Here is a 26,934-nt window from a genome sequence, read left to right as displayed (position 1 = left end):
GGTCTCCTATACCATTGAGATCTGATGTTCCTACAGCTGAAAGAACCATGACCCCTGCTGGCTTCTTCACCTAGACCACAGTCCTGAAAAGCCAGCTTAGCTATTGCTTCCGTCACAGACTTTTACCTATATTTGCTTCACATGGTGGTGAAGCCCAAGAGATTGACCACTAGAGAGGAGTTTTTATAAGTTTTTGTAGCAAGCTACTATTTGTAGTGTATGCAACATTAATTTCTTACAGCGTCGGACAAAAGTATGTTCGGAAGATAATATGTATAATTGATAGTATATTCTATTGAAAACTTGTACATGTTCTTGACTCTTTCAAGGGTTGAAAAACTACAGCTGTTGTGTTAGAAATATGTGCTCATGTGTTCCCTTTTCCCCATTTAAAGCATAAGCTACATGCCTAATTTTATATGAGAGAGAGAATTGGTTATATAGCAATTTATTCTTTAAAACCTTTTCCACTCTTTATAGATCTTCTGGGAATGTTATGAAGCAGTCCCTCTTGAAGCCATTTCAAAGTGCATGCAGGAGAAGAAGGTGACTGGGTTTACAAAAGGCATATCATGCATATCCAGCCGTGCTGTGGGCAATGGGAGAACACTGGATGCTGCAAACCTTGAATTGAGCAAGGCCTTTGGCACAGTGTCTGTTGGTGACACATAGGTAAGTGGACAAAGGTGAGTGGAAAAGCAGCGGGACCAAAGTCCATGCAGAATCAATGTGTTGTGATCAGTGCACCAACCTCAGCTCACAGTAAATCACTAGTGGCATCCATCAGGGACTTCTTATATTGGTACCACTACTATTTAACATCCTTATTAATGACCTTGGCAGCGGGGCAGACTGCAAAACCAACAGATTTTCCAGCAGAAAAACAAACTGGGGAATGCTATTTGGCACATCGGAGGGCAGGGCTGCTGTTTCAGATGGAAATAGGCTGGAGAAATGGACTGATGGGAAACTCATGAGGTTCAACCCACACACAAAGTGCGGCATCTGAGATGGAACACACACACTCAACAACAGGTCAACCCAACACACAGTAGCTTTGCAGAAAGAAACTGGATGTCCTGGTTGACATTAAGGTGAACATGAGTCAGCAGCGTGTCCGTGTGACATAGGCAACCAATTGCACCCTGCACCTTACTGGAGAGAGTATAGTTGAGGAAAGTAATTATTCCCCTGTATTCAGCATTTGTGAGACCACCTCTGGAATACTGTGTCAAGTTTTGAGCTACCCAGTACAAGTGAGGCACTGACATGCTGGAACAAATCCAGGAAAAGACCACCAAGAGCACAGGACATAGAGGGAGAGGACAAGAGGTCCTGTTTCTGTTTGCAGGAGTCTAATGGGAAGACAGAGAGAAAGGATGGAGCTCAGGAAGGCTCAAAGGAGCACAGCAATGGGACAAAAAAGCAGCTGGAACAAATTAGAACATGGGGAATTTACATTACATATTAGGGGACAAAGTTTCACCATGTGCATAGTCAAATTCTGGAAAATGTGCCCAGAGAGGCTGTGGGATCTCCATCCTTGGAGGTGTTCAGGTTTCAGCTGTACACGCCCTGAGCAGAGGCTGCACCTGATGACCTCCAGAGGTCCTTTCCAACCTGAATTATTCTATGATGCTATAACGTGGAGAAAAGTTTGAAAATGTGCAACTTGCGTATTTTAAAATTTCTGAGAAACATATGAGGGTCTAACAGACGTGTTATCAGTCTGGAATCTGCTTTTTGACATCAGGGTCAGAAAACGCTGAAAAAAATATGGAATATAACTTAACCTCTGTTAAGAATTAATATAACTGGTATACAGAGATGACAGAAATAGACTAAAAAAGACTATTACGAGCTGGAGGCAAACAGGCTGAGACTGTGGTTACAGGAGCTGGATGTGTTGCTATTTATGACGGAAATAGTTTCACAGTTTAGGTTTTCAGTTAGCACCTCCGTGTAGTGTATGTTGGATGGAAAGGAAGATGTGAAAAACTGTGAGAAGTAACTGGTTGTCCCTATAGCTGATGGGTCAGGTCGTTGGAGCTCCATACAGAAATCTGTTTTTCAGTATTAGTGCGAACTTTCATTTTCATCATGGCATTTTCATCGTGAAAAGTTGAGCTGTAGTTATTTTTGGTTGAGTTTCTTTTCTATGACAAGGCTATGACTTCTCCATTAAAATTGTATTAGTCTGAGAACTAAAAAGTGTAAACTTTTTCTCCTTTCGTATACATTCACATATCTCAAAGCCAGCTATGACATTAATTGAAAGGACTAATTGAATGCACCACTTTCTACAACACAGGTGAAAGTTCAGAAACTTGAGAGTATTTCAAAAGGATGTGAAAGCAAATTAATGTGAGAATAGCTCATGGAAAATACTCTTATAAAAGAGTGAATAGCAATCAAAAAAAAAGAAGTTTCCAAACTGTCACTATCAAGACTGAGAGTCTCAAAGTAAAAAGCCCATGACATTTTACTCTACGATTTTATTTGTTGGCTGCTAAATTGCTTTCAGCCTCACATGTAAAATCACTATCCTTTTTATGACATATGCTTTCTTTTAAGTTTTAAAATCAGGCACTGAATCATAAAACCAAAAACCACTGCCAAGTACTTGTACGCATTTTTAAAGTAGTTATAGTGGGTCAGATTCTTAGCTGGCTTTCCTGAAGTTGTGCCGATTTACATTAGCTGATGGTCTGATTGTTTTTATAGACAATTGTTTCAATCTGTGATGGGGAAAATAAATGAAGTGAGACAGTAAAACTCTCCAGGGTTTCTTTGCTTCACTTCAGCAGTAAAATATGCAAAGAAGCCAGCTCTGTGGAATCCCTCTTTTTTTAGCGTAACCTGCTTGTTTTACCTCTGAAGTGATGCCTCCTGTTGCTAATAGAAACTTCTCCAGTCCCAGCTGTTCTGGGGAAAAAAACCAAACCAAAACAAAAAAACAAACAAGAAAAGAAGGGTAGCTGTCACTAAACAAGTTTCTGAACATGAAAAGGGTGACATGAAAGTAAAAGAAGTCCTGAGGGGTTGATTTTTTTCCTGCTGCTATCAAAATAACTTTATTTAGAAGCATAGTGAATCACTGCACAGTACATGTCAAATACACTGTTCATGTGAAATGAACAGTGTCAAGCATTCATTTACTCAGGACCAGTACTTAAACAGGAAATGCAGCTGTCAGAAATCCTGAATTGAACTACGGTTCCAATATATCAATATTTGGCTTAAAAGCAGGTTCAGCTAGTGGCATGAGGGCTTATTTAGAAATGAATACATACAGTCCCTTTGCAATAATGGAGTTATAAAATGTTTCACATCTTGAAAGCTTGCATTACATTACTCTCTTCCCAAAGAGGATGCTGTCACAGGAAGAATAGCACTGAAATTGGGATATTTCTGATCAAAGAATCATGTTTTGCCTGGTCTCTTCCTGCAGACAATATTTTGTAATGCTTTGGGGGGGGGTTATTTCTTCTTTTTGTCTTTTTTTTTTTGGTCTTCTTTTTTTATTTCACTTTTTATCTCTTCAGGTCTTTGTAGAATCTCAGCCTTGCAGTACACAGCTTATCTCTCTGCACATCCTCACTCTCAAAAGGTCCAGTGGGTGAGGGGAGGAAGCTGTAGCAGAGATGAAAGTCGCTGCATTTAACTTAAATTACGCTTTCCTAAACCTCCATCCTACTTCCACTTCTTGGAAAACGTCCTGCGGCGGGCATTCAGCAGAAAAGCGGAGGAAGAGGCGTTTGGGCTAAAGATCACCGAAGGCATCCCCTCCTCACGCCTTCCACCCCCCCCGACCCGGAAGGCTGTGAGAGGGAAGACCACCCCCGCCGCCTCCTAGAAGGGTTGACCTTCCCTCCCTTTGCGGGGGGGGGGGCATCGCTGGGTGTCACTCACGGGTGGGTGGGTGACAGCTCAGCACCCTTTGCTAAGCCCGGCAATATTTCCACCTGCCTTCGCCGCTGCGTTGCCTGGCGCCGGCCCCCGCGGGACCGATTCTTCCCAGCCAAACCGGGAAGCGGTCCTGCCGCGACGGCCCGGCATCCCGCACCCCGGCGCGGAGCTGCCTCCAGGTAGGGCCCGGGGAAGGGTAAAAAGGGCAGGCGGGACGGGGGAGGCGAGGGCCGGGTGCGGGAGGCTCCTTCTTCCCTTCCTCCGAGGGGCCGAGCGCCTGCCTCTGGTCAGGGCACCCCTGCGGGTGTGCGCAGGGAGCCGGGGCGGGGGGTCCCTGGCTTTACCCCGCCAGCCCCATCCCTCCGGCATATCGGGCAGCCCCTGCCCAGGGCTGTGGCTCCGTCTCTGGGGCACCTTGCCTGTCCCCCCATCCCTGCTTGTCCCCTCCAAACCCTGCCTTCCCTGCCGTGCTACCCTAAGCCACCTGGCTTGAGCACCTCTCTCCAACACTTTCCCAGGCCCGTGATATTCCTGTTCCTTATTACAGAGATGTCATAAATAATTTAGCTCTGAAAAGGGCTTATTTCAACACACTGCCCCTCACTGGTGCTGTGAAGTTGCCCACCCCAGCCTTCCCCTGGCCCTTTCCCTCATACCTCAATGTCTTTGGAACAGGACAGGCTCCTTAAGTGCTATTGTAGATGGTAACAGCAAAAGATGATGCCTAAAACATTTGTCTATCAGCCCTCAAATACCTCATTTAGAAAAGTTAATATTTGTAATTTGCTATTATCTTTCCATTAATGCTAGTAAAAATGAATTTCTCACATCTACCTTTTCCGTTTTCCTCCCTGCAGTCAGCAGTTCACAATGTAAGAAGTTCCGCTCTTCCTTTTTCAGGAGGTTTTTCAGACTGTATTGACTCACTTATCGAGAGAGCTTGCTCTCTGTTTCAGTGATGAATGAGGTTCAGAAGAGTTAAAAGTACAAGTCGTAACTCTCTGGAGTTTGGAAGACTACCTCTGCATCTGCTTTCCACCTGGCAAGATTTGCATAGTAAGTAAACAACTTTACTTGTGTTGATTGAAATGAAAATGGATTTTCATTTTTACCAATAAATTGAAATCCTGGCAGAATGGTGCTTAGACCTAGTATGGTTAAGGCAACTGCTAGATTCTTTTGTTTCCTTTAGGAATCCTATGCAAATTATGGCACTGTATTGTGATATTTGAAAAAAGAGTTAAATTCCACAAGAGCCATCCTTAAAAGAGGAAAGTTTAGTGCTGAGTTTTACCAAAAGAATTTATCTTTTTTCTTTTCTCCCCCACTCCCCCCCCGTTTTCATCGAAGAGTATGTAAACCATATGGCTCAAATGTAAATGCTGTTAGCCTGGAGTAGAACAATTTCAGATAAATTGATCAGGTTCAACAGCAATGTGAGAGTAAGATTAAGGATTTGTGTTTTGCTTGGTAATAGTAGCCACTAATCTCAAACCTGGTTATTACTGAGTAGCTTGCATTATACTGTGTTCTTTAATCCCCCTTTAAAGAATGAAGGGCTGTGCTCTGCATTCCTTAGAACTTACGCTGCGTGCTGATGTGATATGCCAAAAAATAATGGGATTTAGAATTAAAAATCTGGTGAGAAATTATTTTATGTAGTGGATCATAATTTCATAGTCTGTAACAGCTGTACTTCTTTTGGATGGGATAGGGTGAAAAATGGAAAGTAAATTCAAGAAATGAAAATAAAGCAAGGCCCTTCTTTCCTTCTGAAGTGCAGCAGTTTGAATCTCCATGTGTAGAAGGGAACTGAAACGAGGTCTGAGGAGTTTACTGTATGACCCCTTAAAGTTGCTTGTTGCAGTACTTAGCATCCAACTTCTTCTATCTGCTTTCTAAATCTGGATGTCTCTACCAGTCAGTGTGAAAAAGGGGATGTGAAACAGTTCTTTCATCTCCTTACAGTGATTTATGGGATGGTGGCATACTTGTAAAGAACTGTGGAGAACGGTAAGAGGGAGAGAGCAGCTCTACAGTTTGATGTCATTTTGGAATATTGCTGGAAGTGCAGTAGCCCCCTGCTTCCGGCCTCTTTAGATCACGGGAAGTTTCTGACTGTGAATCTCAGGGAGGTGTCTTACAGCGGTAAGTACGTGCTTTCTCAAATTGCAAGAGTTTTGGGTAATAAAAACAAAGAAACAGAATGCTAACGAGATTTCTTTTGGCACATCTCCGTGAAATCTCTCTCTCGTGTGTGTGTGTCTCATTTGACCATGCATGTTCAGGTCAGTGACTTGTCTGCAGAGGCTGAACTGAGTTTATTATACACCTAATCTGTCTGTTTTGTAAGCAAAACCGAGGCACAGCCTTAGGACTGGCTCTGCCTTTGGTTGTCAGTTAACCTCCTACTCTGAGGAATCTTGGAGCTGATACTCCACACGGGTACTATTTAGTGGTGTTTTCCATTTGCCTTTGAAAGCACAGGTGACTGCATATGAAGCAATTGAGTATGAGCTGCTTCATCTCCTCCCCCTCAGTGGAAACGTTAGCGCTCTCAGCTGGTGCTTATTGGTTCCACAGACAAAATTGGAAGAAATAAATCGTAGATCTCATTGTTTTCCAACAGGCGCAAAATTAGCCACCAAGATGTCCGATCTATCAACGTTGTGCTTTTCTCATTGAAGGCAAGGGAAGTTTCTACGAGCTGTTTCTATAAGGTCCAGCCTTGCAAAGTTTATACTCTTTGTGGAGGAAAAAAAAGCGCTGTTCTGTCCCGTGGTAGGTGTCTACTGGCTTGGGATCTAAGTTTGAGTGCTTCTATAAGATTGCCAGTTTAATCAGAATTGCGAAATACATCTAGTGAACAAGAAAATGGAGGAAGGAAACCCTGTGGTGCTTTCTGAATTTAAAATAAACTTGCCAAGAAAAATCTGGAGGCATTACCTGATATATGAAAACATCAGTTATGATAAAAATGTGTAACTCTGCATTTGAAAAGCCCTCTTCAGTCCCAGGCAATAGTCACACTGCTCACATGCTCAAAGGAATCTGTTTCACTGCACTTGTGATGAATCGTGAGTCTTTTTTTCTTAGGCTTTTAGAACAAGCAAGAACAGTTTGGTTTCATTTTTCTGGAGAAGAAGTGAGAAGTTACTCAAGAAAATTACTATGATGATATTTTTTTTCATGTTTATCATTGAAGCTGCCACTGGTAAGTATAAATCCTCATTTCAACAGTAGAACCTTCAAAATATTTGCTGAATGTGTGGCATCTTCTTTACAGTTGCTTAGAGTGGGGCAGGTTTTGTATTTTGCAGCTAAGTACAAAATCTTAAAAGTTTTGGCAATTTCAGCTTGGCTCCAGACTTGGGAAGTTTTGTCCAAAATACCAAAATTATGAAGGAAAAAGAGCAGACATGCGACCTGGAGATGCCTGATGATGTTGTATGGGAGCATGGCTTCATGAAGAGCCACAGCAAGGAAGAGAATGAGTCTGCTTCTTTTCGTTCTACTCAGAAGTGTGGTCGCAATAGTTGCTAAACAACAATAATCTCTGAGAGCCTCAGGAGAAATAGAGACCAAAGGCTTATTTGATTCCTGACTATTAATGCTAGACTGTGGTCCCTTTTCTGTATTTTTTATGACTTTTGTATGCAAGGGTACATTTGGGAAATTTGGTTGGAAAAGCTGACTTTGAGACTAAATTTTACACACATAATCTCATTCAAAGGCAGTTTATCTGAAGTTTTTAAGAAATCTAGCCACATAATGATTTAGTTTTAATCAAGAAGATAAGAAAATGCGAATGTTAATTCATAGAATCTCTTCTTTTATGGCAGTTGACCAGTTCTGAGGATTAGCCATAGTTGACAAGTCAAACCCTATGTAAGAATTTCTTCTTTCCCCTCCCATTTGTGGCAGCTGCCTTACTGTAGAGTGAGGCCATTGCTTGGGTGAGGTAGAATAAAGACTTGGAAAGCTGAGTTCTTAGACTGGAATTGGAATTCAGTTCTTGGACTGAATATTGCTGGAATAAATAAATACTTCCAAACCACTCTGGTGAAGGAAAGTCACTTATAAAAGACCAGTGGCACAGTAAATCACTTTAAAGTCAAGCTAATGTCATATTCTGAAAGAAGTACTTGGCTTCCTAATGTATCTTTTTTTCCGCTTTCTCTGAAGAGAAGCTGTGTCCCCTTCGTGCCTCCATTGATGTGCTAGAAGGGGAATATTTTTTCCTTTGTTATCTTGAGTCAAGGCAAGAACATTTTCAGCAAGAAGCATACACGATAAGCTGGTACAAAGGAAATGCTGGAAAGCAGCAACTGATAAAGGAAACACATGGAATTGTTTCCCAAATGAATTCTCTGGAGTTTTGGCCAGCTAAGCTCAGTGACTCTGGGAATTACTCTGTCACTCACAGGTGGGTACACGAGCTGGTGGGTGAATATCTTTCCTTTGCACTTGTCTATGAAGAAGCTAATTTCTTTGTCTTGCTTTGTGTTACTAGTGGCATCCATACAAAGGAGGTGCAGGGAACTACACTGACTGTGGTGTCGTTTTCCACACCATTTCACAATAACCATCCAGGCACACCTATAATATTTACAAGTAGCTACAGGCAGTTGCAGCCTTTTAAAGGTTCTGTACACCTTTTGATAAGGCAGGTAGCATTTCTGCTCCTTTGTGATTAATTACCTAAGCAAGATGAGTGATAGGCAACCCTTCTGTTCACTGCCAAGTAAAAGGAGACATTTGCTTGTCTTCTGCACCAGACTTATTCTCCCTTACTGCATTGAGTGGATCTCACCCTATGAGGTCTGCCAAGTGGTCTAATTCTATAGTAAAACAATAAACACAGTGGCATAGCTGAAGTCCTGCTTTCTGTGCAAACCTTTGCATGCTTGGAGCCATTCAAAGAACAAATGAAATCATTGAATTTCATTTCTTACCACGGTAGGACATCATGAGTCAAAAGGAGAAATAAGGGTGGGCCTCAATTATTTGATGGTAATCTTCATTAGACCACCACGAAAGACTAAAGGACTAAATCAAAGGTTTGCTGCACAGACTTCTTATGACTAGCTTGCACCGAAACTGTAATTCAGCATTTGCAATAGAAGCAATAATTAATTTTAAGCAGATTATTTTGCATGTAATAATTTGTGCAGTTCTCCAGGTACTAGTTTTAAGGTTCTTGCCTGGTTCATAAAGGTTTTGGGACTGTGGATACTGAAAAATGCTCTCCGCGTTTCTCCAGTAACATCGCAGACACAAGTTCAATAGTTCACAGTTTTAAGCTAGACTTCAATTGTCAACGTCCAAGTTAACTTTTTTTTTGAAAATTTCATTCTGTTAAGCCCATACAGATACTCATTTTTCTGTGTATCTGAAGGCACACGCCAGAATCTTGCAATCCTTACGCCGGAACTCTTCACAGTCTCACCACTGGAACAATAGGCATGAGGGGATTTTTTTCATTAGATTTTAATGGGATCTTGGACTTAGTTTATATGAGGGTTATCATTATTGGCAAGCATGTTAAAGCAGTTAATTTCAGCAAATACAGAAGATTATTTGCAGAAACAGATTTCTGCAGAGACAGAGGACTTTTAGTAATTTCTATTGATAGGGAAAAATTGCGAGCTATTGGTTTAAGATTTAATAAGAATGACAATTAGAATGGAATTAGTTTCATTTCAGAGCATTCATAATATGTTCTGGTTTTGAAAACAGACATTTTAAGTATATTTTTATTTATCTTTTTTATTTTCAACTATTTAATTAAGAGATAGGTATTTGTAAGCCATGCGGGAAACTATTTTTAGAGTGCTTATAACTGCTTCGGCAGTTCTAGTGAACAAAGTGACAATTAGATATTATGCAGATTTTTGAGAAAAGTAAGACAACACATGTTGACAGATTTTGCAAACTAATTAAATTTAGGGATTTTTTTTCCCCCCTGGTATGTTACAACTGACAATATGCAAGAGGCGAGAGTGGAAATGATGTAACAATGTACTTGTGGTGTCTTATCCACTTATTTTTAACTTAAAGAAGAATCAGAAGTTTTCCAGCTAAAGCAGAAGTGTCCTGATGAGACATCGCATAGATAGCTAAAGGGTGCGTACGTGTGTGTTGATGTGCTCACGTGTGTTTGCCAGTATAACTTAGTTATACTAACTATAAGTCTAACTATAACTTATAGTTAGTTAGAACTTAAGATATAAATTCAGAAATTAATAGTCATCACCTGTAAGCCTGAGTGTGTCCATCTTCAGCAACATTTCTTGAAAATAAAGATTTCATATGCACTTGTAGTGGAAATGATAAGCAGAAAAACTGTGTCACACATCTTTGGCAGGATTTCTCATTTCTATGTTTTTTTCATAGGCTATATCCTGTGGTTATCAAGAGAAAACCAGATTACAAAAAAAGCAGGTCATCTGGTTGCTCTGTGTTGGTGACCTTGAAACTGAGGGAACTGACAGGTTCCTAAAAAAAAAAAAAAAAAAGAAAGTGTTGAGATCCACGATAAACACATGATACATTTTAAGATGTTAATGCTGCTCACTTTTTCAATGAATTTAGAACAGTTGAAAGCAGTGGGAGTTTACACATTTAGAGTTAATATCGTAGTTTGGAAGGCAGAGTGACACTTTCTTGCAGTAGATGGAAATATTGAGATAACCCTGGCTTCTTGCAGTGAAATAGCTAAGGGATGGCGTAGAGTTGGCAATGTATCCAGTAAGCTTGGTTTGTATTCTCTAAGGGCTTTCACTTCCTTGTGTCCTCTCCTGAGTCAAGCTAGTTCTTGTTGTTCCTTCTTGGTGGGTTTGGCGGGGGGAGGTGAAAGGCAGAAATGGTTTTGTTTCCCACAAATTATCACTAAAGAATCTCAGCAAGTGAAAACCAGGATAGAAAGTAACAACTTAGACGCTAGTAGTTTAAACAATACAACTTGATGGGGTTTTTTTTGGGTTTTTTTGGGTTTTTTTTGTTGAAAATCATGTGTATGGCAGATAGCTAGAAATTATGTAAGCCACATTCATCTTAGTTTGCATGGGTATGGCTTTGTCACCTTCCAGGGAGCTGCTCTTTTCTGGATTTTGGCTCATCAGGTAGAATATCTTGATCCACTTTGGGTGAAATCCTCATATTTGTCAAAGTGATTTCACCAAATATGATTGCAGAAGAAAGCCTCCGGTGAGTGACAGTGCTGCAGAGATCATGTGCCTTTATTGATCCTTTTCTTCCTTCTGCTGAATCTAAATATTAAAACTATATGTATTTTATGGCTAGATCCATAGCTGCCTCTCCAGCAGTATTCAGACTTGGTGGAATTAATTGGAACCAATGTTTATGTCTACACCTAAACTTATCTTAGGTACCTTTACTGTCAGGGAGAGAGAGAGAGGCCTTTCTGGGGCACGGATTATTTTGTCCTAAACCGAACATATAAAATAGGTCAAGTAAACTGTGCTGTAAAGGGGTGACTATTGAGTGTGGTCCTGCTGCTGCCTGTGATGAGTAGCTCTGATTTAAATGTGTAAATGTGATGTTGAAGAATAGGTGAGAAGGACTCCTCCACCCACCGTGAATACCCGTGCGAGTACATCTCTGATGGAAAAGTTTTGATAAGGTTTTTCCTGTTTTTGACACCCTAGTTAGCTGATTGAGAAACCAAAGCGCTGTGTTTTGATTTAGATAGTCAATTGCAATTATGAGTCATGAATTTCTCAAGTGAGTAAGGAGAACAAGGAGAACCTGTGTAGGCTGAAAAGGGCTACAATGCAATCAGAGTGAGCGAAATACCTAAATACATCTATTTGGGGAACTTAGAAAGGGGGGAAAAAACAAACCAAAACTTGGTCTAAATTCATCATACGAATGATGTTCTAATAGTTCTTCTGAATCTGGTAACAGTAAAAGGCATGTCAGTCAAGAATGGTTTTTAAGCTGATACACTCATCGGGCTTGCTTCTCCATTTCACTGCTTTGTCCCCTTAGCCCTTCTCATCAAAATGATATTTGACTGGTTTCAATTCTCCTGGGAATGATTCCTTTTTCTTTTCTTGGAGACAGAAAAGGTTCAAACATATTTGTGAAGATATGACTGACAGTGGAAGGAAGTGCTCCGTGATTGCTGCTTTTGCTTTGTCAGACCCTACTTGTTCAGTAAAAAATGAGAGCTTTATGCACTAATTGCAAAATCTCACCCATTAATTTACAGCAGTTTACAACATTCTCTTAATGCCTAACTTTGACAAAGTTAGGCCAGCTTTGCAAAACTTAAGCCAAAACTCCTCCAGCTTCTTTCTTGGTAGTCATGTATTTGGACATCTCCAGTAATGAAATAACTCACAGCTATAATCTGATTATTTAGAGGAATATGTCAATAGAACATAGCAGATACCTGAATGACAACGGTCAGCTCCTAGATATGCAAAAGACGTATTTTTGGAGTATATTCACCTGATCTTTTATAGGTACTGCGTGGGACATGAGGACTCTGCTTTAGGAGTGGTAGTTCCTGGGTCTTCCAGTCAACCTGGGGTGGCCAGCTACAGTAAATCTCTGATCAGTGCAAACAGAAAGACAAAGAGATGAATCCTTTCCAAAATGCCTTGTTTTGCAGACATGCTTGAATCCATAAGTGATTCTGTAATTCATGAGATCTGCATAGTTTCGAAATATTTCCAAAATATCGGTGACTATCTGCACAGTGTTGATCAATGAATAATGTTGTTTTGTGAACAATAGCAGAGTTGCCCATCTTATTTTTGACGTATTTTACAAATATATTTTTCAGTTACTACTTTAAACCTGAGTAACGCATAGGAGATTAAACTTGCAAAATTAGTAGCTGATTCAAGATCCTAAAACTCTTTTATGCTCACTTTTAATATACAGCATGCCATGATTGTTGCATCCTTGCTCTGGTTGATATAGCATATATTGTCATATTTCATAGATATAACTGTATTGTCAAATGTTTTGTGATAGATGATTTAGTTTAGATAACTCTTTTGTTATGGGAAATTACACATACTTGGTGTTAGAAAAGTAGTAATGGGGAATGTAATAATTAGGTCACTGTAGATGTACTTTCTACCTAACAGATATATTAGAAAATTTACTTGTATTTTGTTGTATAACTCACTAAACTACATTCCTTTAAAAAGCTCCTAAAACTGATTTTGCCATTTTTTTTTCATAGCGATGGAAAACAAAATTTCACAATTCAAAAGTGGACCTTGAATGTGCTTGAAAGAAATAAAAGCAGCTGTTTCAACAAAAATCATTTAACTACAGAAATTAAAAATGCTGGAACTGGTCATTCACTGAAATGCAGTGATTTGTCTGTCAATGAAAATGACAGCATAACATGGTACAAGGTAATTACTGAAACAGTGTCACTCAAATCATTGCCTACAGAAAAAACATCTGATTGCAGGAAAAATTAACTGCAAGCAAATTTTTAGAAGCATCTATGAACCTTGTAAATCTTTAATTTCTCAGTTTATTAGGGAAATACAGAAGATTTTTTTTTTCTCTGCTCTCAGATCCTTTTTTAGAAAAAAATCACCTGTAATAAGAAATTATTAGTTAACTGGTAGTTTCAAATGGTAAAAGATCTGATGCGCATGTCTGTTTGCTGCTTTAGCTAGCAGCTGCTTTAGCCAGCTGCTACTTTGCTGATACAGATATTATCCTGACACTACATGACGTGCCAAGATATTTGTTTTACAGTTGGCACGTGCTTGTAAAGTAATTGCAAACTTCTCAATTTTGCTCTTTCTGAACACTTTTTACAAAATGTGTAACAGATCCAGTTCTGTTCATTTTAGGCAAATCATGGGTTTTCTCTCTACCAGCTTTTGTCAGAATACAGATGATAGTTGTGTAAGCACCTGTAACTGTCGGGTGTTGTGCTCAACCATTGGATGAAGCACCCTGCAGATGTTTCTTCCACTCTGTCCTTATGCATCGCCTTGATCAGTGCTCCTTATTCCTCTCAGGTGTCTTGGTTGGAGTAACAGACCCTCTTCACTTTGCGTTGAATCAGTTTCAGGAAAGGATTTTGACAGCTTAAGTATGGGCATCGGGATTCTGCCTGGCAGAATGAACCACAGCCCTGCTTCCTTGTCCTGTGGGGCCTAAGAGGATAGGACCATTAATGGGTAGGGCCATAGGTGGATATGTTTTCCTCAGTAAAGGACCATACCCCAGACTGACCTCTCTCATGGCTAAGCAGAGTATACTGATGCCCAATATATCAATGGCTAATACTATGTGAGACAGATGAAGCAGCCATCCTTGTGCCTAAATATCCTTTGGCACTTGATTGGGTGAAAGTTTTCAAAGCCTTCCTATCACAGTCTAAGCTGACATAGATAAAAGAGGGATGGTCACATGTGCGTTTGTGTAGGAGTCTGGTAGTAAGCATATGCATCCAGGAAATGTCCATTCCCCGGACAATTTACAGCAGTGATCATTTTCCTTCTTCATCTAAGGTAAATCAGACCAGAACCAAATATTGCTGTTTTTTCACAGGACATTTCACTTAGCATGTGCTATGAATTAAAAAAAAAACCCAACAAACCAGAGTTTGTTTGGCAGGATAGGGAGGATAAACAAATGTGAGTCCAACTCGTCACCCTCAGAGATGGTCACTTTCCCTATTGTTGAGGCATTTTGCTTTAACCTGAAAGCTCCTCAGAAGTCTAGACAACTTTTGGCCACAAGCAGGTGGCACCTACAGACCCAAGACATCGTTTTGAAAAAAATAGATCATAGAATCATAGAATGATGCGTGCATTTACATTCCTGAGACAATATTTTTATAGTCAGATGCTTACTTGGAATTGCAGTGCTCTCAACTTCTAATGGGTTAAATGTTCAAACGTTAAGTGACCATGACTGAAAATTGTGCCCCATTTCTTTTGGGTCAGTTAAATGTCATTGAGATAATGAAAGAAGGATGGTGATCCTTCTTTTCAAAAATCATTTTTAACATCTTTAAGATTTTGAATGTATGTTTGCTACAGAACAGTATTTTCTGTCTTTATTGATGCAGGACTGTAAGAACTTTGAAAATGAAACAGAACGGGAACTGGATTTTAAAACCTTAACAGTACAGCACTCTGGGATATATACCTGTAAAATTTTAATCAATCATGAAGGAAAGACATATCACAGCACAAATACAATTAAACTGGTAGTAGAAGAAGGTAAGAAAGCTTTCTGAAATTTTGAAGCACGCTTTTTTGTTCACCTTACTATGGAGATTTTTAATTACAGTTCTCATTTGATAAATATATACAAGGGTGATCAATCTGGTAATCTGAACTATTTTGCAATAATTTCAAAAGTAAAAAAAAAACCAACCACAAACAGCAGAAGTCGTTTATATGACAGGTTACCAATTTTGGAAAATGTATTTAGTATGTTTTCCCTGCAGTTATATTTTTTCAAAATTAGCTGCTGTAAGTCAGTCGTACAAACTTACAAAGAGTTTTGGGGCAGAGCCTTTCCAACCATTGTAAATTGTCCCTGTACGTGTATGCATGTGGAAAAAAAAATTCAACAGGACATACTGTCTTTTACACTACTTAATAATGCCAGAGCCCAGATGTTATTCTTTGAATTAAATGGAATCTATGTTTTAGAAATAAAGCAAATGTGTAATTTTTGCTGTGGTAGAATGTAAGTAAGCTCTTGCTTCAATAGCAGTACTTCTTTCTATTTTAGATGCACCAGAGGCTGTAACTTTGGAGATAGTTGGACAAGATGAAGAAATTGAAACGGAAATAGGTATCGAATTAGTACAAGAATCTTTGTGGTAGCTTTTGTATATACATGCTTTTATTCTGATCTCCTTATGGTTGATGGTCTGTCTAAGTGTAATCAAACTAGGAATTGTCTGTGGACCCTCCTGGATCTGATCCGTCTTCACATCTGCTTATATTTTGCCTAGTGCATTGCATGATTGATGTACGAGTACACTGAATTTCCTCTCTTACAGAGGCAGAAGCTGAGATTGCTGCTATGACCAGCAAGAGAAAGTGGTGATGCTGATAAACCAGCTCTCCGCAGCTTTCTTTTGTAGATAGCAAACTCCAGGGAGTGATGTGTGAAAGATGTCCAGTTTGTTTAGCAAACAGCAATAATGAGTAATTCCCTTAATACCTGATGCAGTTGAGGATGTTATTCTGCAGGGAAATGAGAAGTGTGAGGGCTGACAGTCCTGGCAATGTGAGCATGCAGATCTGTCATTGCAGCAAAGGATTGGTTATATTGTCAAAAATCAAACCTTGACTGTTCTTCTCACTGGGAGCAGGTTAGATAACACAGTCTGCAGGCTTCATGCAGTGTTGGACAGGATCCAGAATTTTGTGATTGAGGCTGTAAATTTTTTTGAAACAGAAATTTACCTGTCTTTTACCTTTCCTGTGCCTGAAGACTTCTCCAATCTGGTTACCTAGTCCTTCCTTTCCAAGTCTGAAAAATTATATTTACTTCCGCTGTTGCTCATACGTGTATCTCATTTGCTCAGCCAGGACCTCAGATGCTAAGGTCCAGATGCTTTTTCTTCCTTCCTACAAATACCACTTGGTAGGTCCTTTTTTCAATGGTAGTACCCCAATCTTATGATGCCTCATATCTCCCAACCTCCCAGTACATCCTTCCTGCACAGTTCTTCCCCCTTACTGTGCTTGTGCCAACCCTTAGAAGGTAGCAGCATTCAGCATAAAATGATTATGAATCATCTGTCTTCCATTTCTTATCCGTCTTGATAAGATCTTTTGATAAGGTCATTAAACTACCTGGTGAGTGGTGAGACAGGTGGCATGGTGGATAGTGAAGGGAATTTTGGATGGCCCTTCAAACTTGTCATTGGTTAGATGGTGTTCTATAATATTTCCCTGAAAATAGCTGTTGTGTATGGTGAAAAGGCTAGAGTTGCAAGGTAGATGATACTAGAAACTTGGGTCTATGTTCCAATCTGTGCAATTACGACTTGGACTTCTAAGTTCAGAATTGAAGATGAGCAGATTTTCAGCTGTATCCTGCTTTAAATGTTCTTAAGCAGTTCCATTGGAAGCATTCACTCTGATAAATCTTGAGAAGGCAACTTATAATGTGTGCCCTTAGAGAATTCCTGGGTAGGCCTCGCTTACTGGAAAACATTTGTGCATGATGGTCTGAGCAAGAACTAACATGCAGCTTTTGTGGCTTAGTAAAGGGCATTCTGGTTGTGTTCCCTGGAAATGATACTGGCATAGCCTAGAAATGGTGTTGGAAAGTTGCAGATACCCTTAGGTCCAGCTTCCCATGACAACGTTTAAAATAAAATGCCTTACAAATCATCAAATCTCACACCCAGAGATTATTTGCAGAGCTGTAGCCTTCTGTCTTTATTTTCCCAAGTGTACAGTTGTCTTTTTACTTTTGCTCTTATGATTAATCAGACTCTTAAGAGGTGGTTCCTGTCATTTCCAGTTAGTGCTCTGAAATGGTACAAAGTAGCTGTCTAACTAAGTGACTTATAAATACTTCAAGGGTGGGTGTCAGGAGGATGGGGCCAGGCTCTTTTCAGTGGTGCCCGGCAACAGGACAAGAGGTAACGGGTACAAACTTGGACATAGGAAGTTCCATCTCAACATGAGGAGGAACTTCTTTACTTTGAGGGTGGCAGAGCCCTGGCACAGGCTGCCCAGAGAGGTGGTGGAGTCTCTGTCTCTGGAGACATTCAAAACCCACCTGGACGCGTTCCTGTGCCACCTGCTGTAGGTGACCCTGCTCTGGCAGGGGGGTTGGACTAGATGATCTCCAGAGGTCCCTTCCAATCCCTGCCATTCTGTGATTCACACATTCAGGATTATGCTGATTTCCAGGTGTGGAGCTGGGATGAGAATTTATTCTGTGAGACTTCAGCAGGGGCTCTAACAGGTTTTGTTTTTCCTTTGAGTAACAGCGTATACTTTAGCTTTTATAATCAATTGGTTGTAATTTCCCTTATCACTTACTTACTTTTCCTGGCCCTGGGGTGCTGGTGATGGGTTGCCCTCTCCTGTTCTCTGCCTGCAGCACACAATTTAGTTCATAGAATCACAGAATATCTTGTGATAAGGGATCCCATAAGGATCATTGAGTCCAGCGCTGTTTAGTTCTCTAAAGCCTGAAACGCTCTCACCTATTTAAACTCTTCTGGCTGTGACAGAGTTTATCTGAGAGAAAGCAGTGGATGGCTATCACTCTGCAACAGGGTGCAAGACAGGCCTGTGCATCGTTCCCAAAGCCACCACCAGTGCAGGTGTAACATGTATGAAATGCCGTGCAGGGGCTACAAAGTCCAGAAAGGAGCACAGCTCCTGGGATACATTGCCTGGAAAGCTGACACGCTACTGCACTGTGAAGATGAATGCTACTTCTGACTAGATCTTCTCATCTTATGCTTTGTTTAGGTAAAGAAGAGATACTCAATTGCACAGGTTTCTTGGGTTATTATATGCGAGAAGATGCCAGCCTCTACTGGTTAATTAATCAAACGTTTCCAGAAAAATGTGCAGGTCTCCCCGAGAATGGACCTTCAATATGTGAAGAAGAGTTCAAAAAATTACAGTAGGTTTCCTGAAGATACCTCACTTTTGTTTGTATATGATAATGTCCTGCACTTTGTGGACTGCAAATTCAGTAAAATGTCTAGGGTTATTTTAGAACTTTTTTCTGAAAATCTGCCTCTCAGCTGTTGTAGATTTCAGTACAGTGTTGCTAAGACCTTTCCTTGTTGCAGGTTGGGAAACAAGTTCTATGTCACAAGGCTACTACGGATTAAAAAAGTAACAGAGGAGAACATGCATCATAATTTCACCTGCATGTTGCAAGCTGATGAAAGAACACAAATAAAAATAGTGAAATTGAAGAAAGGTATGGTATAATCTATGATCGTACTCCTCATAGATAATTATTGATCCTGCCAGCCTTCTCAATCCTGAGGGCAGGGTACTGATTTCAGAACATCTCTCCAGGAACGTCTGCGTGCTTATGAAGGCCCTGGTCCATCTAACGCTGGACCTAACAACGCCCACCAAGGTGATTCCTCCTGCTGTGAGACAGGGGCAGCAGGGGTTGCTGCTACGACTGCTAGAGCAGCTGTGTGAGGGCTCCATAGTTCAACTGCTGCTTCTGCTGTGGACATAGCTGGGGGGCTGAGATATGTTCTGGCTGACAGATCCCTGGGCGGAACTTTGCTACGCCCCATGACAGAGCATTCCCTGTGCTCTCCTACTCACCAGATTGGTGGGATCATCAGATTGGTGGGATCACTGCATAAGCCTTGGTTAACTACCCAAGACTTATGCAGCTCAGAGTCTGCTGTTTGGATCACTTTGTTTATTAAGCAGCTCTTTATAAAATTGAAATCTGAGCTTTTGATTATTTTTTGTGTTTTTATGTTTTTGTTTGTTTGTTGGGTTTTGTTTGGTTGGTTTTTTTTCTTTTTTTTTTCCTCCACCTGGAAAGGTCAGTCTTTTATATTCCTGATAATGCCTGACAAGTTCTGGTCAGCACTTTCTCTCTTGCCAGGGACTCTATCCTCCTAGCTATGGAAAGCTGACCTCTACCATATAGTAGTACTTCACATTTATAGTCCAGGCAGCCTGGGCGTTCACAGGAAATGAGCATTCCCTTCTTGTTTTCCATCTCTCTCAGACCTTTACAAGCTTTTCTGGGAGGAAATACGTGAAAATAGACTAGTCAAAAGATGATGCATATAATAAAGCAAATGAAATACCAGCTACAATGAGCATGACTTGACAATGCCTTCATAAAGAGTTCACAAAGATTTAAGCATTAAAAATCTGTATTTGGAACTAAAAAGACAAAAACAACAGAAAATAATAATAATAAATAAAAGCCTGAAAGAGACCAAAGACAGAATTAAAAAAAAAAATAAAATCTTGTCCAAAGAGATTAAAAGGGACATTGAGGACTGTTATGGATGGATGGAGAGAGGGGCAAAAGGTAGAGAATAATAGGAAATAATAACCTGAAGGAAACTCATCACGTTCCTGTGCAGCCTGCTCTAGGTGACCCTGCTCTGGCAGGGGGATTGGACTAGATGATCTCCAGAGCTCTCTTCCAACCCCTACCATTCTGTGATAAAAGCGGGTGATCACCAGTTTGGGATGCTGCACATTCTTGAGGATCTGTAGTGTCAGTCTTGATCCCACATACAGTTAATTTCTGCGTATGGAGGGTGTGACTGCATGCAAGGTTGTTTCTTCAGTTTTTAGAGTAATCCACGTTCTGTAGGTCTTCTCAGGACAAATGGCATGCCTATGTGCATATTAGCATTAGTAGCAGTATTAGCAGGAGAGGATCCACATCAACATTGTTATTTTTTTAGGGTGATTTTAAGATGCCATCAGTATTGAATAAGCAATCTTGTAATATAATGCCCTTTTTTAAGGCTATTGTTTCCTGGGTTTCTGTTTTACAGGGAACACCCAAGATCTGCCTGTCCACATATTTACAACTGGAATGGTCCTTGCTGTACTATTTCCATGTGTTGCTGTAGCTGTGGTGATTGTCTCTGTGATGTTTAGAGTTGATTTAGTTCTATTTTACAGGAACGTATGCAGAAGAGATGACACTGTTGGAGGTATGACTTGGCAAATGCTGACATTGAAATAAGTGTATTGATTAAAAAATAGTTTCTGGTAGGTTCTATAAAACAACCATCTTTGAGGAAGAGACAAAATAAATCCAGGAGTTTTGTGAGTAAAACCAGCAAAGAATATGTAAAAGAGAACTTGATGGTCAGGTGCTAAAGTGAGTTTGTTATACACCTGGTGCAGTAACAGCAGATAAACACAGTGAAGCAGCTGTCTCTGGAGAAGGTAGCGGAAGGGACATGGTTAGATGCTGTTCAGATGTGCTCTGTTCTGACATCTTCTTCATCATAGAAGTTGATGAATGTGGAGAAGTTTACAATTATCTGTCTGTAAAGAGGATGAGCACTCTGGAGTTGTCAGACAGGCAGATTGACAGAAATTTGTTTTCACCTCACTGATGCCCTGCAGTGAGGTGAAGGTTAAGATGCTTCCTTGACTGTAAAGGCCATTGCAATGTTTATAGGTTTGTCACTAAATGCACTTAAGGAGAGCAGGAGAGCACGCTACCAGGATCTTCCTAGGCAGCATTGCTGTGACCTTGATGTAAGGAACAAGCCTGACAGTTACCCAGTTCTGGGTATAATTTTTCTGAAAATTGTGGTCACGAAACTTGCGGTATATATGTACCTGATTTGCTTAGCCCTCTTTAGTCTCTAAATCGGCTTGAATAAAGTGCAGTGCCTGGAGATTTTTTTCAGTAATGGGTGCATGAAATTTACGCCTGCCAGCATTATTTATCTGTCTGTTGATGTTAGCTATCACTGTGTACACTGACTTACAGGGAGGATCTCGGAGAACCTGGACTAGGCCACCCTGGAGGAACTGATTGTCTGATACTAGGCAATAGATTTCCTACTCCTAGAGCTCTTGCATGTGTAGGGGTTCACGGGCTTTATTTTGTGCTCCCTCTTATGAACTACATGTAGGAAAGTATCTGGAAAGGGAAGCAAAGAAGTACAGTTTAAGAAGCAAAGCTATGTGCGCTGCTGTATCAATCCAGATAGTTGTTCTGTGGCAAGGTTCAATTAGGTATCGCTCAGTGTGGTAGACCTGGCCTCTGAATTGGTCTTGGATTTTGCTTTTGTAAATTACTGCTGAAAGCATTACCAGACATGGTAATTAAAGTAATAATTTGGTTCATTCTCTTTTGCCAGTACCCATTCTACAGAACTACTTGATAGTCTTAGACAGAAAGTAACATAAATGTGGAATTGTGCAGTATCACTTAAATAGCATTCTTATCAGGTTACAGACACATATTTTGCTTCCCTTAATTTTCTTGATCATCACAGATGTGACATTAACTGGTTAAATTAATCTATTTTAAAAAAAACCAAAACACCTTAATGTGGAAAGGATACATTAGTTTCAAATATTTGCCAAATGCAATCAGAATCTTTTGTATCAAACTTAAATTGATTCAGGAATTTATTTATTTTTTTGTTTGAAGACTGTTTGGGTACAAAGGAAAGAGCAGGAGTTTCTAGATGCTTTGCTACTGAGACAACAACTTTGGAAAAAAAGAATGGTGGATCAGATACTGTATTTCTAATGGTTGCTAACAAGACAACAATTGTTGATTTCATTCCAGATGGAAAAGAATATGATGCCTTTGTGTCTTACCTGAAAGATTGTGTTTCTCCTACTGAAGAAGAGAGAGAATTTGCTTTGAATATATTACCCATGATATTAGAAGAAAACTTTGGCTACAAGTTATGTATATTTGAGAGGGATGTATCCCCTGGAGGAGGTAAGTGTATTGAATATTCTGTATTGAATATTCTTGTCATTAAATAGGCACAAAATTTTCACATAAAGGTGAAAGTCTGTAATTAGAAGGAATTCTGTGAAATGTGTTGTGCATGGAAATGCTACATTTTTCACTTATTCCTAGACCATGTTCATGCAAAGTTTGCATGCATTCATTTTAGATATTTTATAGATATATTTATGAATTTACATAAACCTACACACATACATACACACATATCTTTGATTACACAGAACCAAGATGAACAGATGAAAAAGCTAGCATGCAGAAAGTTAAGGTGAGAACACAGATGATGTCAGCTGTTTCACAGTAATAGTGCTCTTGCTCTGCTTTTGCTGAGAGCAGGCGCCTATGAATGAACTCACGTTTACTGCACAGAGCAACTGGTGTCTCTGTGTTGTGGCTTAACCCCAGCCAGCATCTCGGACCACGCAGCCACTTGCTCACTCCCCACTTGGTGTGATGGGAGAGAGAATCAGAAGAGCAAAAGTGAGAGAACTCCTGGGTTGAGATAAAGACAGACTAATAGGTAAAGCAAAAGCTGCATGCACAAACAAAGCAAAGCAAGGAATTAATTCCCTGCTTGCCATGGGCAGGCAGGTGTTCAGCCATCTCCAGGAAAGCAGGGCTCTGTCACACATAACAGTGACTTGGGAAGACAAACGCCGTCACTGAGAACGTCCCCCCCTTCCTCCTTCTTCCCCGAGCTCTATATACTGAGCATGGCGACATGTGGTATGGAATATCCCTGACCCTTTGGTCAGTTGAGGTCAGCTGTCCTGGCTGTGTCTCCTCCCAGCTTCTTGTGCACACCCACCCTACTCACTGGCAGGGTGGTGCGAGGAGCAGAAAAGGCCTTGAGTGCTTAGCCACAACCAAAACCACCAGTGCACTATCAACACCACTGTCATCCCGAATACGAAACATAGCCACTTACCAGCTGCTAGCAAGAAATTTTACTCCACACCAGCTGAAACCATGACACTCTGGTACTAGTTATTCTCAGGTAACTTGTATGTTTGCTGTATCTTTAGTGTGGGTGTTGAAACCATTTTGTGAATGTAATGGATTCCATAACAAAATAGAAATGAGAACATGGAGTTTTGTTTCTCTAAATGTCCTATGGATAGATGGCCTTTTGCAGATGCTTGGAAAAAAGATACGGGGAGATTCCATTTAGTCCAAAGATCTAGTTGAGGAGTAGGATTTCATTGTTAAAAACACAGAGCAATAAGGTCAGTAGGCCCCCTTCACAAAGCAGGATCTTCTCTCCTTGTATCCATTCCTGACATATTTTTCTAACCTGAGAGGTGCCACAACTCTCCCAAGCCATTTTTTTCCAGGTATTATCTCTCCTTAGGTATTAAAAAAAGTCTTTCCAAAGTGTTCAATCTGATTCTTTTGATAATTTTAGCTTATTTCCTTGCAGTAGTTTTAGCTTTTCTGTGGGCTGATCTGTTGTGAATATGGAAAACAAGAGTATTTCCTTCTATTTACAGGCGCCTTTGGTGTGCCGCCTCCTCCTCTCAGTTTTCTCTTCTTTAGGTTACTCCTGCAGTTTGCTTTGCCTTTCCCTAAAAGATTTTCTAGATCTCTGGTTTCTGTAGACCTTGTTGTCCCATGATGCTGAAGCAACCACAGGAAGTTGTGCATGAGAATTTAATTGGGTGCATGGGTGTTTGAAGGATATCACCATTTGATTTTGTTCATTGCTTGTCATGACAAAAGTCATGGATCTAAAACACAGTTGAAACTCATTCTGTCATCACATGCTAGTCTTCTAGACCTTATATTACTGGCAACAGATTTGGGTATTTGGGGACGTAAAGGAAAGAGTAACCTGAGGGTTACTGAATATTTGGAGAGACGTTGCTGTTGGTGACTTTCTGTGGAAACACTCCAGTGGTATTTATTATGAAGAAGCAAAGAGATGTCTGGTTGGAGGAAAAATAAATTTTGCTGTGACCTTCTATCCATGTGACTACAGACAGACAGACTGACAGACTCCAGGGTAGCTGGAGATTGTGTGTCAGTTTTAACTGCTTCAGAAAACAAGTGTTGGCCACTCCTGAGCTCATTTTTGCAAACTCTTAATCTGCAATGCATATTAATCTCGTCATATGGACTGGATGCTTACATGCTCTCACTTTATAAGGGGAACAGTTTGTATACATACAATTGTTAAAAATTGTTAAAAGATAAGTTGATTCAGTCCCTATCCTTTCAACTTAGTTTAATAACACATTTATCCTTAATTTGCAGCGGTTGTTGATGATATTCATTCATTCATTGACAAAAGTCGACGATTAATCATTATACTGAGCCAGAACTACATTTCTGACAGAGCCGTATACGAACTTGAGAGTGGACTACATAAAGCCCTAGTTGAAAGGAAAACTAAAATCATATTGATTCAATATATGCCTATAAGTAACTACAATTTCTTGCCAGAATCACTGTCTCTTTTACCATCAAAGAGGGTTGTGAAGTGGAAAAAGGATAAATCTCTTCCTGTGAATTCCAGATTTTGGAAGAACCTTCGGTACCTGATGCCAGCAAAACCTACCAAGATAAACACCAAAGGACACTATAATAATCTTGACCTAGGCTTAGAAGGGGCTCAACCACGGACTGAAGTCTGTGGCTTTAATGCAGTTGTGTAACAATTCTGGAGACAGAAGCAAACTACTAGACTTGCTAACTACTAGAAAACACAAACTGCACACTTGTTTTGGGAAGACAGTGTTCATAAGAAGCCAAGTCTGAGGTCTGTGAAGAATGTAGAAATTGTTACAGGGGCTAGGACGATGTTAACCTCAATGCGAAATACTATCTCAGAGAGTTTCCTCAGTGATCTGCACAAGGAGCAGAAATTTGATTCTGCTTAGGACTTACCACAAGACACAAAGCACAATGTAAAAAATTTTGATTTCACATTTTCCAGTAATGTAGAGTGATATTAGTTATACTTGCATACTTTTTGAGGCCCCTCAATAAATATATCAGTATTTGCAAAGTATTATTATTTAGACACTCTTGGGTTTGTATTTTGGTATTTCCTAAGGATCCTGCTTGGGAGTAGACCCAAAAGGCTCCTGCCCTAGAGAACTTGGCATGCAGGCTTTGGGCAACGTCAAGCAGAAAAATCAAGTGAAAACAGAGAAAAAGGGAGTAGGGCAACAGAGAAAGAGTTGGGCAGATTTGGTCGGGCTAACAGTATTCACTGCTGACGTCTATGTGGTCTAGACAAGCCAAGTGGGAGTGATTTGGAGGAATGATAAAGACTGTTTCCATCCTCTTATTACACTGACAATAGTGTAAATGCTTATTTTTGGAGTGAGAAGTGGTGGATGGGATAGAGATAATAGTGTTTTGTTTGTGGACCCTGAGCTGCCTTCACTGAGGGATGTAGGGGATTTATGTGAAAATGAGATCTTCAGTATGTACATGTACTCCTAAACCTTTGGAACATTTGTACTTAGCACTATTTTTTAAAACAAACTTAGTAATGCCTTTCAAAACCATGGTAATCCTCCCTTATTATTAGCTGTCTGTCAGAAGATACCAATCTGACATAAATTCCTAGATAAAATGGAGCCGTATTTCCTCCTAGTACTAATGAGAAGAAATCAATGGAGAATCATTTTGGAAGATCTGTCAGTTTGCTGGGAAACCATCAAGGCTTAGCCCACTCTCATCATTGTCTTGCATTCAACTAATGCTAGTTATGAGGAGACATCTCTTTGACACTGACACTTAATTCATGCACCTGTAGTGGAGGATCTCCATTACCTTCTCAGTGAACTTGAGGACACAATTGGAGTGCTAGGTGCCATGGCAATGTCTCAAGATTCATGAGAATGAAATACCTTGTTGTTCATCAAATATCCTGCAATCAAGCATAACAGAATGAAGACAACACGGTTGCCAGGTTAACACGCAGATGAAAAAGTACAAAGGAATAAGGCACACGTGTGGTGTCCTTCAGATCAGCTCCAGGACATCTGCCTCTTTCTATTAGGCAACTAAAGAGCCATTGAAATGCGATCCTTAGGCAAAAGCCATTTTCTGGCTTAAGCTTTTACTGAAGAGGATTTATGCTCTGTATATATGCATGTCTTTATATTTCCAAATCTTTCTCAAGGTTCAGTTCTTCTCTACCAGAGTTTCCTGTGATTTGTAATCACAGATCAGTTTTAACATTCTCCTCCAGTGCTAATGATTGCCCCTACTTCAGAAATGCCATCTGACATACTGGGCACATCCACTTCTTGGTGAAACAGCTGACAGAAAAGTTAGTAACTTTCCTGATACTTAACTGAGGGGTTAAACTTCTTAGCCACATAATTTTTTCATATGCTGTTGTCAATGTATTAGCTAACACCATAAAATGTCAAATGTATTATACTACACATATGAATAAAGATAGTGCACATGGTTTGTTAAAAGCTCTGGACTGAGCCTACCCTCTATGAGAATCAGCTACTATAAATTGAGATTGAATTTGCCACGAACCTCAGCTTGGAGAAATGCTGTGACTGCACTCATGAAGCTGTACCCTGAAGACTG

General features: G+C 40.2%; 1 protein-coding gene across 8 annotated transcripts in view; it reads left to right on the top strand.

Moving 5' to 3' along the window:
- The window catches only part of IL18RAP (interleukin 18 receptor accessory protein), a 51,803-nt gene that overhangs the window by 1,602 nt on the left and 23,267 nt on the right, over positions 1–26,934 (top strand). Inside the window, exons 3-16 of one of the 8 annotated variants that reach the window (XM_054222141.1) lie at positions 481–672; positions 3,546–4,088; positions 4,810–4,965; positions 5,878–6,057; positions 6,539–6,690; positions 7,006–7,123; positions 8,095–8,335; positions 13,133–13,310; positions 14,993–15,146; positions 15,667–15,729; positions 18,384–18,540; positions 18,713–18,846; positions 20,420–20,581; positions 22,186–22,344. In XM_054222141.1, coding sequence (XP_054078116.1) covers positions 7,081–7,123; positions 8,095–8,335; positions 13,133–13,310; positions 14,993–15,146; positions 15,667–15,729; positions 18,384–18,540; positions 18,713–18,846; positions 20,420–20,581; positions 22,186–22,344 — 1,291 coding nt within the window. In that variant the 5' untranslated portion in view covers positions 481–672; positions 3,546–4,088; positions 4,810–4,965; ... (1 more) ...; positions 6,539–6,690; positions 7,006–7,080. Of the gene's footprint in view, positions 1–214; positions 673–3,331; positions 4,089–4,787; positions 4,966–5,877; positions 6,058–6,538; positions 6,691–7,005; positions 7,124–8,094; positions 8,336–13,132; positions 13,311–14,992; positions 15,147–15,666; positions 15,730–18,383; positions 18,541–18,712; positions 18,847–20,419; positions 20,582–22,185; positions 22,345–26,934 lie in introns of those variants that run through there. The other 7 variants (XM_054222170.1, XM_054222194.1, XM_054222161.1 and 4 more) reach the window with 7 other exon arrangements.

This window comes from Rissa tridactyla, chromosome 1, assembly GCF_028500815.1.
Source record: "Rissa tridactyla isolate bRisTri1 chromosome 1, bRisTri1.patW.cur.20221130, whole genome shotgun sequence".
NCBI lineage: Eukaryota > Metazoa > Chordata > Aves > Charadriiformes > Laridae > Rissa > Rissa tridactyla.
This window is presented reverse-complemented; position numbering and strand designations above follow the sequence as displayed.